This window comes from Trichomycterus rosablanca, chromosome 27, assembly GCF_030014385.1.
Source record: "Trichomycterus rosablanca isolate fTriRos1 chromosome 27, fTriRos1.hap1, whole genome shotgun sequence".
In the NCBI taxonomy this organism is placed as follows: Eukaryota; Metazoa; Chordata; class Actinopteri; order Siluriformes; family Trichomycteridae; genus Trichomycterus; species Trichomycterus rosablanca.
The window spans coordinates 5,448,987-5,466,121 of NC_086014.1; the positions used below are offsets into that span (position 1 = coordinate 5,448,987).

The window sequence follows — 17,135 nt, forward strand, 5'->3', positions numbered from 1 at the left end:
TTTTGGCAATACTGAACTTTAATTCCTTAGTAAGCGCTCGGGGCAGTAAAGCGACAACATCGTTGTTAATGCAGGGTAAAGATCAATTTCATCAGACACAGTGTACAATTCAAGAGACGACGCTCTAACAATCTGAGATCCACCGGGGGGGCGCAGGGACAATATGTGTAGATAAACAGTATTTAAAAAAAAAGCAACTTTTATATAGTATAAATAACTTTCGATTAAGTGGAAATCAGTCTAAAAAGGTTTTTGGAACGAGAATAAAATTAAAAGCCAAGTGGGTTCAATTCATGTCATCTTCCTCACGGCGGAGAATGAGTGTATTCTCGGCATTAGAAAACCCTGAGTAAATTATTACGTTAACGTAGCTCAACCAAACTTTGGAATATTGGAACTTCATTCCAAATGCATTAAATCGGCAACTGGAAAGTCCTGCTGGATGAAAACAATACTGAGGTTTTAGGAACAGAAAACAGGGTAGGCAGTCTGCGTAGTTTCCAGTGACCCACGGTAATGAAGGTGTTCTTCCCCCCTGTAGTTTAGAGCTGTATAAAAACGACTGTGCTGCAGAGATCTGATGGTGCTAAGCGGAGTCCAGATTGTTGCTACTGAACAGTGGAGAGGATCTGATGTTACTGCTGTTTGCAGTCTGCAGGTTGGGCTTGTCCAGGCTACAAAAAAAAGAGGAGAAAAAGTTAACAATTAAAACGATATACACTGATCAGCCATAACATTAAAACCACCTCCTTGTTGCTACACTCAATGTCCATGTTATCAGCTCCGATTACCATATAGGAGCACTTTGTAGTTCTACAATTACTGACTGTAGTCCATCTGTTTCTCTGCATGCTTTGTTAGCCCACTTTCATGCTGTTCTTTAATGATCAGGACCCCCACAGGACCACTACAGAGCAGGTATCATTTAGGTGGTGGGTCATTCTCAGCACTGCAGTGACCCTGACATGGTGGTGGTGTGTTAGTGTGTGTTGTGCTAGTATGAGTGAATAAGTAAACACCTCACTGTCACTGCTGGACTGAGAATAGTCCACCAATCAAAAATATCCAGCAACAGCGCCCCGTGAGCAGCGTCCAGTGACCACCGATGAAGGTCTACAAGATGACCCACTTGAACAGCAGCGACAGATGAGCGATCGTCTCTGACTTTACATCTACAAGGTGGACCAACTAGGTAGGACTGTCTAATAGAGTGGACAGTGAGTGGACACGGTATTTAAAAACTTACTCATACCAGCACAACACACACTAACACACCACCACCATGTCAGTGTCACTGCAGTGCCGAGAATGATCCACCACTCAAATAATACCTGCTCTGTGGTGGTCCTGTGGGGGTCCTGACCATTGAAGAACAAGGTGAAAGCAGGCAACAGTCAGTAATTGTAGAACTACAAAGTGCGTCTATATGGTAAGTGGAGCTGATAAAATGGACAGTGAGTGTAGAGACAAGGAGGTGGTTTTAATGTTATGGCTGATCGGTGTATAATTACACATCACAAAGACTAGCACGGTATGAGATGGATAAAAGCAGGATTAGATGTTGCAGGATGGTACAAAAATGAACTGAAAATAATCACCCAGTGTGGTAAAATATATAGCAGTGAAATACAGTAGCCCACTCCCACCGAGATCTGGGATTCGAATACCAGCAGTGCTATCGGCCGCTCGACGTGTACCACCGCTGTATCCACAACGTAGTAACACACACCAGACAGGATGCCAGGAAGCCAATTTCCTCACTGCCACCACACCAGTCAATTATACCCGCGTGTAGGCGTCCGACTGGCTGATAGAACTGCTGGGGATCCCAATATCTAACACACTCATAGCCAACTAACACTGATGGGCACAGATGCTGCCAGTAAGATACCAAAGCATTAAACATAAAACATACTTGCTGGCACAAAACAAACCCATTGGCTGCTTGACTACATTTATGGTGAGTGAAAACTGGGTTAACTGGAGGTTCCCCAAAAGTGAAAAAGGGTAGGGTGGAAGGTGACATGACTAACAGGAGTACAAATGTGGCGTGATGAGCACAAGGATGACGGTAAAACAAGCTTATGACATTTCCTCTTACCTAGAAATGCATGAAGTGAGAAATGACCTATGCCTGTAGGTGGGAAGTTGGGGTGATACAAAGAAGAACAACCAGAATCGCTGTTAATTTTAAATGTTTGAAACAAACAAGGCTATAAATGAGACATAGCACTACGTTGATCATTATCTTTGCTCATTTGCTGCATTGTTTAAATGATAAAGACTTTAATTAAAAGCAAAACTGAAAACTGGTCCCTCTTTTGCTTCCAAAACAACCCTGACCCATGGACTCCCCTAGACCCCTGACGGTGTGCTGTGTTATCTGGCACCAAGATGTCAGCGGCAGATCCTGTAGATTTAACTCCTCCAAGTTGTGAGGTGGGGCCTCCATGGATCGGACTTGTTTGTCCGGATTCTTCCAGTGGTCCGTGGTCCAGTTCCGATGCCCACGTGCCCACTGTTGGCCCCGTACACAACAAACTGTGACGCACTGCGTATTCTGACACCTTCCTATCAGAACCAGCATTAACTTCTTCAGCAATCTGAGCTACAGGAGCTCGTCTGTTGGCCAGCCTTCGCCCCCCACGTGCATCAATGAGCCTTGGCCGGCCAGGACCCTGTCGCGGGTTTACCACTGTTCCTTCCTTGGACCGCTTCTGATAGATACTGACCACTGCAGACCGGGAACACCCCACAAGAGCTGCAGTTCTGGAGATGCTCTGACGTCTGCCCAGTCGTCTAGCCATCACGATGTGGCCCTTGTCAAACTCGCTCAAACGCTTACGCTCGTCCCACTTACTAACAGGTGCCGTGATGAAGAGATAATCGGTGTTATAATGGTCATAATGTTATGCCTAGTCGGTTTATATTCTTTATTTACTAGGTTTCAGGTCTGTATAGTTACTGTAATCACAAAAGAAGACTTAAAACAAAGAAGAAACAAAACCATTACACTGTTACTGACCTTTTTAACTATAGAATCCCCCTCCTCTTCCTCCTCCATATCATCATCTGGGTCCTTTAATACACAAACACATTTATTACCCAAATTGTCAATAACTCACTCAATCCAATAAACCGTAATCCTGAACAGCAGCTCGGACAGGAATCTCAGATAATCATACAGCATTAGCTTCAGTCCAATCCAACTAGGGTTCTAAATTTATGATAGGAAGTAGTTCATGGGTATTGACATCACTAATCGACTGAATATTTTCCATTTGCATTATCCAATCATTTTTAATAACCACTTTATCCCCCGATTAGGGTAACTGTGGATTTGGAACCTTCCAGAAACACTATGCATTTATTATCACCCTGTCGCAGGGCAATACATACTAAGTCGTCGACTCGCACCCTGGGAGGTATTATGCTAAGGAGAGAGTGGCAGGCATTTATTTTAATAATGTTTGCGCAGTGGTGTAGCTAATGACTAGAGCCCCAAATGGCATAGCATTTACCATGGTGAAAATTCTTGTTGGCTAAAAGATCCTCATAATGCCATACAGTTGTGTCTATAAGAACGTACAACACTGAAGAACGTGATTTCACTACCTCAGGGTCCAGTGGTGGTGTGCTTTACAGAATTGATACTTGCGGCAGGGCATCATCAGTTCACAAGTTCAATGTCAAACACGCTCATGGGCAATTTTGTGTCTCCAATTCATCGTACTTGCATGTCTTTGGACTGTAGGAGGAAACCGGAGCTCCAGGAGAGGAGGAAACCCACGCTGGGAGACACGGGGAGAACATGAAAACTCCACACTGAAAGGACCCGGATAACCCCACCTGGGGATCGAACCCAGGACCTTCTTGCTGTGAGGCGACAGTGCTACTCACTGAGCCACAGTGCCACCCTTATACATTTAATAAATGTATCGGGTTGAAAGTTGCCAGTTAGGAGGATATTCACACCTTTTTCCATGCAATGCATTGCTTAGTCACATGACTTACCTCCTCCTCATCTTCATCAAGCTCTTCCTCATCAAACTGTAGAAAAACACACAATTACACACATATTTATGCACAAAACAAGGATGATAATGAATTAATTAAAATTTAATAATTTAATAAAATTGTGATTTAAATGAATTTTAATTTCTTTAGGCCGCTCAGGTGGCGCAGCAGCAAAATACACTAGCACACCGGAGCCGGGACCTCGAATACATTGTATCAAATCTCAGCTCTGGGTGTTCATATATAACCGATGCAACTACGACCTCTGCTGGCTGATCGACGGCGCCTGCACAGGGGCGGGGAAGGAGTGCGTCGATCAGGGTGTGTCTCTCCGTACGCAGGGCGGATCCGCATTAGCACTCGTGTAGCGCAGGTGACAAAACGCATACGGCTGCTGCACACGGGTCGGAGGGGGCGTGGGTTAGCTCCGTTCTCCTCAAACAGAGCGGGGATCGGGATTAGTGGAGAGGAGGCGTGGTGCAATCAGGGAATTGGACAGATGCTTGATTCCAAATAAGAGTGCAACTCCAGTATGTACAGAGTAATTTGAATCAATAAAGCATCTGTGATTGGTTAATAGGAAACTTTGTGTATTATATTTGATGGACTGTATAAGTGTTTTGGTTATCGGTTAACCAACAACTAATGACGATCAATCATCAGTAAAAGAAACTGCCCATTCCGTCCCTAATACACAAAAGCAGACATTAAGAACCCTTTATGTGTTCACATACACTGTCGTCATCCTCCAGGGCTTCCCCGGTGAAGTAGAGCACAGCTCTTGGTACTATCCTTTCTCTGAAGAAATGGCCGACTTCAAAATCTGTGGCTAGAGTGATCTCGGAGTCCTCATCCTGTTAGAACAGAAAAAAGAGAATTAAACACATCAAATGTGGCACAACGTTCTCACTACCAACCCAAATAAAACTAATTTTAACAATTAAAAAAAACCCACAACACACAGACTCACCAATTCACTATCTGAAGAAACTGTAAGGCAGAAAAACACAACACACGGTGTTAAAGCTTCAGTCGAGTAGTTACTGGTACTAATCCCTAATTTCTACATGAATATTAAAGCGAGTACCTTTTATGGGATTGAAAAAGTTGAAAAAAGAATCGTTGGGCACTTGTTTGGTAACGGTCCTCACGACACCCCTGCCTTTGTGCTTTTGTTTTTTCTTGATTGTTTTAACTGTGACGTCTTTCCCTTTGTTCCAGTCGATCTCACATCTGCCACCAAAGAAAGAAAGAAAGAAACAGACACATTTTCTTCTCTCACTTGGATGAAACCTTGTTCTAGACTAAATTAAATGTCTAAAACATGGCAATGCTTACAGTCTACAGTATAACTAAACATAATACAGCGGTACCTTGTAACTTGACGTCCCCTAAACTCAAAATCTTTGAAACTTGACGCCCTTCGTCGAGAAATTTGTACCCTTCAACTCAACTCTTCCCTTAAACTCGACGTGTTCAGTTTGTTTCTAAAAAATGTTTAAAAAATATTTAATTTCAAATTCACGATGAACAGTAGCTTTGTTCAGTGCTCGGCTTGAGCTGCGCAGTAAAACGTCATCAAAGTGTGTATACAGGATGAATCTGCATTTGTGTGGAATAACGGTCAATGTTTCACTTTTAAACTTGTGTTACATCTCGAGGTTCTGAGAAATTGTAAGGATCAGCTTTTTATTTCAGTGTTTATATTATATTTGTGTTATTTTCAGTGTATAAGTGTCATAAACAACCCCATTATTTTACATTAGCCTAAAATAAAATAAAAATGCAAGTCCACGGGACCATGGAACGCATTAACAGGTTGCCCAAACATCCTCATGGGGGGAAAAATACCTTAAAACTCGACACCTTTTAAACTCAACGCCACTCCCAGAACCAATCGAACATCGTGAGCTTTGTGACTTCAAATTCCTTTGAATGAGGCTGAAAAAAACACTTATTTTATTACACACCCCTCACAGGCGATGATCTCTGGACCTTCGAAGGAGAACGGATCTTCGGAATCAGGTTCAGACTTCATCTTGTAGACTTTTGTGAGGACTGTGTTTTTAAAGTAGCTGTTGGGTTCAAAGTGAAACTCTAATGTGAAACTCTGTGAAAAAGAAGACAGACGCCCAAGATTTACTCAAAAGAACATGTGCACCTACAAGATAGACTTCATACAACTTTGTATGATTAAATTTGAAGCATTTATTTATTTATGGGGGGGGGAGCACAGTGGCTAAGTGGGTAGCACTGTCACGTCAGAGCAAGAAGGTCCTGGGTTCACTGTGTGTGGAAGTGACAGTGCTACCCACACTACTCACATTAGAACTGGACTTGAGATCGTCACTAAGAGACGGACGAGCACATGGATACAAAATTGATTCTTACCATAGGTTCATTAGGGCCAGAGAATTTCACTGTAATGTCTTGTAGGTGTTTGAGTATAGGTTCATCATGTTCCTGAGGAAAAAGCAATTACACACTATTACAGGTTGCTACAGTAGGACCAGACAGACACACACCACAATAACCTGCAAAATAATTTTTCCTTATCATCATGAGCAAACAAAACAAAGATTAGCAGCTGTCATAACACTATAAATACATCAGCGTACTTTATTTGGCCCTAGATGAAGGGCGAGTTTAATCATATTCATCAACCGCTTTATCCTGGTCTGGTTCTGGTCAGGTTCACAGTGGGTCGGAGACTACAAGCACTGGAAAGCATGATCATTTTGCCTTACCCCAAATATTTACATCCAGTTACCATGTTTGTAAATGAAACAATGTTGAGGTAAGCAGAAACCGCTGAACTCTGACCTTGTTTTCAGTAAATATCTGTCCACACATGCCCCAAACCACATCCAGTTCCTATGTGGTTGAGAACGCAAGACGGCGCACTGCGCTTTACGCTGTAACTGAACGCAGTAATAACAGAGATACCTTCACACTGCAAGTTAACATGGTTGATTATTTAAATTTGCCCCCTGCAAAACTCACAAGCCATCACACGGCCGCCACATAGAGCCTCAGCATGTTGCAGCTACACCCCACTTATCCGTCCCTCCCTCAGACACATCCAACTGTCTCTCTTGAGCACCCAGCACAAGAGCTGGCATGTGAGAATCACTCCAAATCTTACGGCATTCATACCAGTCTGCATCAGCTCCATGGGCGGTACTGAGGGTATATGTTCTGTAGCACCGGTGGGCTAGTGTATTAGACCTCTTTGCCTCCAGAGTGGGCACTCAGGTAGCATAGCAGATTAATGTGGGCTTGATATTTAAAATATAGAAACTATAACCAAAGCACTAAATCTTCACTGTATCATATACATATTTTAGCAATGAATATTTAACACCATTGTTTGCGTATGAATTACTTTAGCTCACCTGTAGCATATCACTCAGCATGTCCACACTGCGGAATATAGTGAGCCAGAATTCAGGAATTCCTTTGGGGTTTTCCACAGCGGCGCCCTCCGCCTCCTCCTTCTTTCCCTCAATGGAGGCCTTCTTCTGTAGATCATCCTGAAAAGGGTAGACGGCCTCAGATTACTCGCTTAGACCTTAACCACAGAGAGATTACCGCAGTCTCGGGTGAAATGTCTTTTTAGGGGTGTTTTTAACAGTACACGGGACAGTTTTTTCACGGATCCACAGGAGCTGAAAGCAGGGACAGCAAGTTCGACATGTACAAAGCACTTGCCTTTGACTAACTGTTTGGTCAACTAGCTCACGTTTGTCGCGCTTTAGGCTGTTCCTGTCTTTATGGATCTGGTCCACATACCGATAACCACTGACAAAAGGTTCATCATTATGGATAATCAAGCAGAAATGAAGCATTTTAGGTAGAACGAAACTCAATTCTGTCTTTTAATTGCTAATGAATTCCACTCATTTGCACTTTGTATTTCAGACTAATGTTATTTGGTAGTGTTATATAATCCATATGCCTTTTTAGATTAGATTCAACTTTATTGTCATTACACATGTGCAAGTACAAGGCAACGAAATGCAGTTTAGCATCTAACCAGAAGTGCAATAAGCAGAAAGTGCAGGATATACAGTATCTATGATATACATTATTTACAGTGGGTAAATAGCAGTGGTATGAACAAGATATATGAAGTTGAATATATTACTGAATGTACTATAAACAAGACATACAGCTAAAAACAATATACAGATTAAAGTGCTATGCAGGTTAAGGTGCTATGGACATGATAGAGGAATGTATATATATTAGAGATGGGACGATCGATCGGCTATGAATCGGTATCGGCCGATTTTTTATCAAAATATGCTGTCGGCGATCGGCGATATTTCCTAAAAGTAGCCGATCCGATCGTGTGATATATAAAGATCACGTTAAGCTTAACAGCTCAGTGGATTGATCCGGACTTTGAGCTACGAAGCGCCAACCATCACATCACCATTCATCAACCATCGTACAGAAACCATCGTGAAAGCTCTTCATGACCTAAAATAACATCATTAACGTTGTGCATCATACATACGATGTAATTTTGCTGATTGTAATATTTACTTTAAAAAGATAATTAAACCCGGTCACACCTGAGTCGATTCTATCAGCACGTTATATAAACTCCTGGTTCACTTTGGTAAATCGTAAGCGGTTCTTACTTGTGATGTAGATAAGAACAGAAAACGTCACAGAGCCAATCAGAGGCAAAAGTTTATTCATTACCAAATTCGTTAGTTCAGGATCATCTGCTGAACTTTTAGAAAACTTTTAGCTCCTTAGACGGAACGAGTCTGACGGTCGGTTACAGATCTGTGGTAATAGCAGTTTAATGAAGCTTTTTAATGTAAGAGAGTCACACAGAATGTTCTGTAGTAGCTGGTGTTTATTTAAAACCACGACATTAAATTAATAACAGTAAACACGGAGAGAGAACTGAGAAGAGAAACTTACGCTTCGCGAAAAATGAATCGACTCGTGAATCAATGAATCACTTATATTTACTTTTATTTACTGCTAAAAATAGGACGAACTGTGAAGATAAACCGGTGACAGAAGCATTGACGTGTGCGTGTGCCTTTAAGAGAGTCGCTCTGTTCACAGTATCGATATAAGTGATTCATGAGTCGATTCATTTTATGTGAAGTGTAAGTTTCTCTTCTCAGTTCTCTCTCCGTGTTTACTGTTATTAATTTAATGTCGTGGTTTTAAATAAACTCCAGCTACTACAGAACATTTTGTGTGACTCTCTTACATTAAAAAGCTTCATTAAAAAGCTTCATTAAAAAGCTTCATTAAACTGCTATTACCACAGGGCGGTAACCGAGTCAGACTCGTTCCGTCTGTGGAGCTAAAAGTTTTCTGTCAGTCAGAGCAGATGATCCTGAACTATGTATGATGCACAACGTTAATGATGTTATTTTAGGTCATGAAGAGCTTTCACTGTGGTTTCTGTACGATGGTTGATGAATGGTGATGTGATGGTTGGTGCTTTGTAGCTCAAAGTCTGGATCAATCCACTGAGCTGTTAACTTAACATGGTCTTTATATATCACACGATCGGATCGGCTACATCTGGGAAATATCGCAGATCGCCGACAGCATATTTTGATAAAAAATCGGCCGATATCGATTTATAGCCGATAAAAGCAGTACCATATTTAAAGTGTTCTACTGAAATGCATCAGCCTGAGACTTTTATCACTTCCAAGAGTTTGGTTTGATGGAACCGAAATGTCTGGCAAAACAAACAGCAGCAAATCCGGCATAAAACTAGAAGCAGAAGCAGTGAATAGACAAGTAGAGAGGTAGTGAACTCACTGCCAGATCTTCATCATCATCATCGCTCTGCCACTCGCACTCCTCATCGGTAGGCTCCACTGATCCACTTACGACCTCTTTTCTCTGTAGTCAGACACATCAGTGGAGGAAACAAACAAACCAGAAGGTGAACTTGGCTTCATATAACTGGTCAGTATTGTAATCATTGCTGCTGTTCAGTTAGAAGTCAGATTACTGCTAATTGTTTGTATGATGTGGCCAAACAGCCTCATCTTAATGGACATTTCATTTCATGGTCAAGGATGCAGCGGGTCCACCTATGCCGATCCCTGCCCTGACCGAGGAGATTGAAGCTGACCCACATCCCCTCCGACACATGAGCAGCAAGTAAGCCGTATGCATCTCATCACCCACACATTGATGAGTGTGGCGCCACCTAGCGTCGCGTGCAGAGAGACACCCCCTGAGAGCACTCCTTCCTCATCTCCTGTGCAGGCGCCTCTAATCAGCCGGCAGAGGTCGTAACCGCACCATTCTGACAGACAGAGACCCACTTCCGGGGTTTCTGTCCCGCCCATCTGAAGAACAGGCCAATCGTTGTTCATGTGGCCACTCAGCCTCGAGCCGGTAAGGCAGAGCTGGATTCGATACCACGTATCCGCCACCTGAGAGCGGGTCCAATTCTACCAGGAATCGCTAAGCGCAAGGCAGGACGACCCTCGACAGGGCGGCAATACATCGCAGGGCTTCGACCAGTATGTAGCCGATCGTGTAGACACCTTGCCGGCCAATAGCACTGCTAGAATCCAGGTTCGACTTTTTATTAGCAGTACGTTAGAGGCCTAACTGTTTATTTCATTTATTATCACTACCACTGTATCCTGGTCAGGGCCGCGGTGGGTCTGTTTTTCTGCACTGAACAAAATCACTGAGCAAAATGCAGTAACACACCTTGGCCATGGTTGCCAACCAATCATGTGAGTTCTTTTAAAATCGATGATGCTACAGTTACGTATACAAACAGTACACAAACCCATATGTAGTAGGAATTTAAAAGCTATCTGTATCAATCTGTATCAATTTACAGTTCACATTCAAACTCACCCTGTCGAACAGTGGCTGATAGAGGGAAGCATACTTTCTCTCCAGATCATGCACCTCCTCATAGAACTTGGCTTCTATGTGTGAACTCCTGACCTGCAGATTCTTCAAGGCATTGGCTCTTCTTCTGACGGACTGGGATAAGCTATTAACATGTAAAGAATCAACGAGAATAAAAAAAAAAATTGACCCTGTTGGTACCGATAGCACTAAAATCTTAGGATTCCTTGCGGCATGAATCCCACTACAGGAAATTAAAGTCTACTAGATTAAGTTATGGGCTATTAATTAATAGAAAGCAAGAAAAAACATAGAATATACACAAACAGCCAAAAACCTCCCACTCACTGACATAGCCAAACAGGTCTGTGTAGGCGCCCGACTGGCCCGATAGCACAGCTATGAATTAAACTTAAGAATCTGAGGTCTCAGCGAGGGTGGGCTATCGAATTAGACTGCCTCTTTCAATATCTATTCGAAATGACTAGTAAATATGTGCAGTGTCCATACATAATAAACAGTATCAGTTAAATTCAAAATTAGGAGCAGGTGCTGACCTGTCCATGACAGAAGGACTGTGTTGTGTAATGCTGTCTAATCTGTCTTGAAGAGCTGCCAGCGCTTGTGGGTTCTGCATCACCTGGTCACACACCTTACCTGCAAATACAGAGTGTAGATCTCAACACACAAATCAGCAGCCTGGCAGAGTAAAACCAACTGAGTAGATTTTATGCCAACGCAAGCCGTTACCTGTCTTTCTGAACACCGAGACCATAATAAAAGCAAGCGATCACATTCTGCGTGTTGGATTACACAGTATATTGTGACAGAGGGACAGCGTACAGATTTCTGACACACCTCTACGTCCGTGTGGAGGAAACTTAAGAACAGATCTAATTGCCACAATGAACGCTCAGAATAATGTAACACAGATACTTTTACAGAAAATTAATCATCAGATCATTAAGAAGCTTAAAAGGTTTAAAAAGTAACTTTACCTTTGGCTTCATTCTTGTCAGTGTCCATCTTGTCCACACAGCTCAAATATTCTGTCAAATAGATAAACTACGTATTATTACTGGTTAAAACTATAAACCAGATTGTGGCACAAAATTAATAGGTTAACCGATAACCAACAAAGTAAAGCTGTCAGATAAAAATGTCATTTAAATTCACTTTACAGCTGACGCTTTGTTTGAACTGAAAGCAGAGCTGCAGATCTGTACACACACATGAATGAGCTCTTATTTATACTCCGATGAGTCAAAGTATTGGAACCACTCCCAAAAACATGCATGGAAATGCCTATTTTGTTAAGGATAAAGTAAATATCAGGCATAAAGACATGACTGACTTTGATAAGGGCCAAATCAATATGGTCAGTCAACTGGGTTAAAGTATTCTTAAAACAGCAAGTGGTGCTCACAGGCATCCCTGGTGAGTACCCACTGACAGTGGTCCAAGGATGGACAGGTTACAAACCAATGTTAGATTGTTGTGTGGCAAAAAATCATCCATGCCTAACGACATGAAGGGCCCGGACCAACAGAAGAGCTACTGTGGTTGCGTCCCAACATACAGTGCATCAAACTCTTCTGTGTATGGGGCTAAGTAGTTTCAGATCAGGCAAAATGCCCACTGTTGAAAGCACCTACAAAGAACACACGGGATCAGAAATGGACCTGAAACGGTGCGCTGGAGGAAGGTGGATTGGTGCAACAAACATACAAGATGGCACCTAGTACTATTTGTTTGTTTGTTTATTAGGATTTTAACGTCATGTTTTACCCTTTTTGGTTACATTCATGACAGGAACGGTAGTTAAGGTTCATCAGTTCACAAGGTTATATCCAACACAGTCTTGGACAGTTTAGTATCTCCAATTCACCTCACTTGCATGTCTTTGGACTGTGGGAGGAAACCGGAGCACCCGGAGGAAACCCACGCGGACACGGGGAGAACACGCAAACTCCACACAGAAAGGACCCGGACCGCCCCACCTGGGGATTGAACCCAGGACCTTCTTGCTACAGTGCTACCCACCGAGCCACTGTGACCCCCCCCCCCCCCCCCCCCCCAAAGTACTATTTGTTAACATTGTAGTATCTAATTCAAACACAATATATACAGCATTCATGTATGATGGATTGAAATGAGAAGACCCCAAGTCCTAGTCAGATTCCCAAGCCCTGCTGCATTTTATATTACAATTACTTTAATAATATTCTAACAGTACAATACAATTAGAAAAGTACATGACTACCATTTCCAAAAACATAATTATGTTAATACATAAGGCATAAAAATATTATAACCATTTATAGGCTTTGTACTGACCACACACACACATTACTGCACAACTAAACAACAATTAACCATTATTAACCTAATTAACACTATATTATCACTATATTAAGGTATAAAAAGGTTGAAATATGATTTTAGCTTAGCTATTATTTTTAGTATTTGAAATGTTCGTTTATTTGTGAACTGTTTTGTTTAAAAACCTGTCAGACAGGGCTGCATCCCAAATCGAACAACCCGCGCTAATAAGTGTATCAATGCAGCTTGGAAAAAAAGTGCTTGTAGCGATCTACTAGTGCGCTACTTTTGCACCCTATTTAGTGTTAAAAGAAGCGATTTGGGACGCAAACTGAAAACCCGCTAGCGACACCCGGTGACGCAGCTCGGCTACCTACACATATTTAATTATATGGTTTTAGCTTAGCTATTATTATTTGTAGTGTTTGAAATGTTTGTTTATTTGTGAACTTACTGTTTATTCATTAAACTGTAAACTGTTGTTTCGTTTAAAATCCTGTCAGGCAGGGCTGCATCCCAAATCGAACAACTCGCACTAATAAGTGTATCAATGCAGATTGAAAAAACGTGCTTGTAGCGATCTACTAGTGCGCTACTTTTGCACCCTATTTAGTGTTAAAAGACGCGATTTGGGACGCAGCCTGAAAACCCGCTAGCGACACCCGGTGACGCAGCTCGGCTAACTACACACATTTAGTTAGCACTCGAATGCTATCGTGCTAAACGTTTACATAATAAAAAAAAAAACATATGTAAATAAATCTGTCAGCTTGAATATTTGTACATTGTAGTATGTTTGTTTAATTCTGTGAATGTTTGGTTGTTGTCAATAAGTCTTGGGCGGCGCCGCTAAGAGTTACTTCAGTCTGTTAGCATCGAGTTAGCCGCTACACTAGGCTGTGTTCCAAACCGAATAGCATATTAAAGAAGTGCACGACGCACATTGGTAGTGTGGTAATTTTATACTCTGTTTATTACGATACAATGCGGCTGGGAATGAATGTTAATAAACAAGGGTTAAATATCAAAGCATTAGCTTAGCTTAGCCGAGGCGTTAGGTTGAAATGACTATACAGTTAGTTCAGTGTTGATGCTACAATGCTAACACAACGGCGACGTTTCTACATTATACACGATTACTCACAAAGCCCGACACGCAGCAGATAAACCACAGAAATACCGAACAGCGCCCTGAACTATATTGTATATTTTCTACCAAACGGTCGGAAAATCACCACATTTTAAGGACATGTAGTTAAAAAGCACTTTCCTACCGGTCTCAGAGCTGTTCTCGTTCACATGGGTAGTTCCAGCATGGCCCGCTGTCTCAATGCCGGTCAGATCGGTAGAACTACGCCCCCTTCAGGCCGCGATTATTACTGCACATCGGTCACCTCTCACAACACAGCACTTTATTACCTAACTTTGTATGTATACAATTACTGAATATTGACCATCTGATGTACCCCGTTTATCAATCGATAGGGACCCCCCAATAGGACCTGATTATGTGTGGGTACTGGGCCATTCTCAGCACTGCATTTCACTGATACTACTTGGGTGGAAAACAATACTCAGATCCAAGGTATATAAGCTCCACGTACCATATGGAAGCACTGTAGTTCTACAATTACTGACTGTACTCCATCTGTTTCTCTGCATGCTTTGTTATGCCCCTTTCATGCTCATCTTCAATGGTCAGGACCCCCACAGGACCACCACAGAGCAGGTCTAGAAGATGACCAACTCAAACAGCAGCAATAGATGAGCGATCGTCTCCGACTTTACATCTACAAGGTGGACCAACTAGGTAGGAGTGTCTAATAGAGTGGACAGTGAGTGGACACGGTATTTAAAAACATACCAGCACAACGCACACTAACACACCACCACCATGTCAAAGTCAGTGCAGTGCTGAGAATCATCCACCACCTAAATAATACCTGCTCTGTAGTGGTCCTGTGGGGGGGGGGGACCATTGAAGAACAGGGTGAAAGCAGGGTAAAAAAGATGGACTACAGTCAGTAATTGTAGAACTACAAAGTGCTCCTATATGGTAAGTGGAGCTGATAAAATGGACAGTGAGTGTTAATGTTAAGGCTGATCAGTGTATGTGTATTAAAGACGCCATCGTGATTCCAGGGGAAGCCGGACCCACCGCCACTCTGACCAGTATAAAGCAGTGGTAATACATGCGGTTCGAATCGCTATACATCTATTTATGCACGTCTGTACAATTACAATAATGAAACGCAAAAATGACTGCAGTGTGAACGTGATTTGGTACATTATAAAACGTTTATTAGCCAATATTAATTCATTTAAAAGCAAATCAACAAACAAAATGAAGAGAAAAACCTTAAAAACATTATAGACTTTGACGTACTGTACATCATAAAGAGTAAGGGTCATAAACAAAATAGCCTAAAGTATGTGGACACCTAATCGTGAGCTTGTTGGATTCCAAAAGCACAAAAGAGGATCTGTAAGGTCAGGCACTGATGTAAGACGAGCATTATACACCAGTGGCTAAAAGACCTCAATTAAAAACTACGAGGGGTGTCTACATAATTTCGGCTAAACTGTGTACATCAAAACGTCATACCAGTTCACATGGAAGACTGTACACTTCTGGCCTTGAAATAACAGAATAATTAGTGCTTATGTTATGTAAAACATTTACATGATAACATATAATATATTGCCAAAAGTATTCACTCACCCATCCAAATCATTGAATTCAGGTGTTCCAATCACTTCCATGGCACCTAGGCACTAGGCAAACTGCTCCTACAAACATTAGTGAAAGAATGGGTCGCTCTTAGGAGGATAAGATGCCACCTGTGCAACAAGTCCAGTCGTGAAATTTCCTCGCTACTAAATATTCCACAGTCGACTGTCAGTGCTATTATAACAAAGTGGAAGCGATTGGGAACGACAGCAACTCAGCCATGAAGTGATAGGCAACGTAAAATGATAGAGCGGGTCAGTGGATGCTGAGGCGCAGAGTGCTCAGAGGTCGAGTCAATCGCTACAGACCTCCAAACTTCATGTGGCTTTCAGATCAGCTCAAGAACGGTGCGTAGAGAGCTTGATGGAATAGGTTTCCATGGCCGAGCAGCTGCATCCAAGCCTCACATCACCGAGCGCAATGCAAAGCGTCGGATGCAGTGGTGTAAAGCACGCCGCTACTGGAGTCTAGAGCAGTGGAGACGTGTTCTCTGGAGTCTGGGTTTGGTGGTTGCCAGGAGACGGTACTCGTCTGACTGCATTGTGCCGAGTGTAAAGTTTGGTGGAGGGGGGATTATGGTGTGGGGTCGTTTTTCAGGAGTTGGGAGTTTTCGGCCCCTTAGTTCCAGTGAAAGGAACTCCTAATGCTGCAGCATACCAAGAGGACTTTGTGGGAACAGTTTGGGGATGGCCCCTTCCTGCTTCAACATGACTGCGCACCCGTGCACAAAGCAAGATCCATAAAGACACGGATGAGCCAGTTTGGTGTGGAAGAACCTGACTGACCTCAACCCGATAGAACACCTTTGGGATGAATTAGAGCGGAGACTATGATTAGAGCCAGGCCTTCACGTCCAACATCAGTGTCTGACCTGACAAATGCGCTTCTGGAAGAATGGTCACTCCATAGCACAATAAACACACTCCTAAACCTTGTGGAAAGCCTTCCCAGAAGATGTGAAGCTGTTATAGCTGCGGAGGGTGGGTCAACATCATATCAAGCCCTATGGATTAAGAACGGGAGTCAAGTCACTCAAGTTCATATGCGTGTGAAGGCAGATGAGTGAAAACTTTTGGCAATATAGTGTAACATGACAGCCTCATGTTATGGTACTTACATGATACTTTGATTGTGGATGATATAAGTCATTGTATTTATATATAAGGCTTTTTCTGTGATTTATACAGTATAAATA

The 17,135-nt window shown here is 42.4% G+C and overlaps 1 protein-coding gene across 2 annotated transcripts; it reads right to left on the bottom strand.

Moving 5' to 3' along the window:
• Window positions 1-14,561, bottom strand: nap1l4b (nucleosome assembly protein 1-like 4b). Of its 2 annotated transcripts, XM_062989719.1 has the most exons (15): window positions 14,484-14,561; window positions 11,886-11,936; window positions 11,445-11,544; window positions 10,891-11,032; window positions 9,826-9,909; window positions 7,413-7,550; window positions 6,409-6,480; window positions 5,988-6,127; window positions 5,105-5,250; window positions 4,988-5,007; window positions 4,752-4,871; window positions 4,015-4,050; window positions 3,026-3,079; window positions 2,102-2,134; window positions 1-674 (listed from the first exon to the last, which is right to left on the bottom strand). In XM_062989719.1, exons 2-14 carry the CDS (start codon window positions 11,911-11,913, stop codon window positions 2,129-2,131), a joined length of 1,086 nt encoding a protein of 361 aa, XP_062845789.1. In that variant the 5' UTR covers window positions 11,914-11,936; window positions 14,484-14,561; the 3' UTR covers window positions 1-674; window positions 2,102-2,128. The 2 variants fall into 2 exon arrangements, with proteins under 2 accessions (XP_062845789.1, XP_062845788.1); XM_062989718.1 differs by lacking the exon at window positions 2,102-2,134 and having other exon boundaries at window positions 14,484-14,557.
• Window positions 14,562-17,135: the final 2,574 nt, after the last annotated feature.

Excerpts from the sequence above, each read along its gene's own strand:
- nap1l4b (XM_062989718.1), bottom strand. The coding sequence starts at position 11,913 with ATGGACACTGACAAGAATGAAGCCAAAG. Across the intron at positions 6,481-7,412 it reads TGCTGAGTGATATGCTACAG|GAACATGATGAACCTATACT; the intron begins GTGAGCTAAAGT and ends CTTTTTCCTCAG. Across the intron at positions 675-3,025 it reads GGGATTCTATAGTTAAAAAG|CCTGGACAAGCCCAACCTGC; the intron begins GTCAGTAACAGT and ends TTTTTTTTGTAG.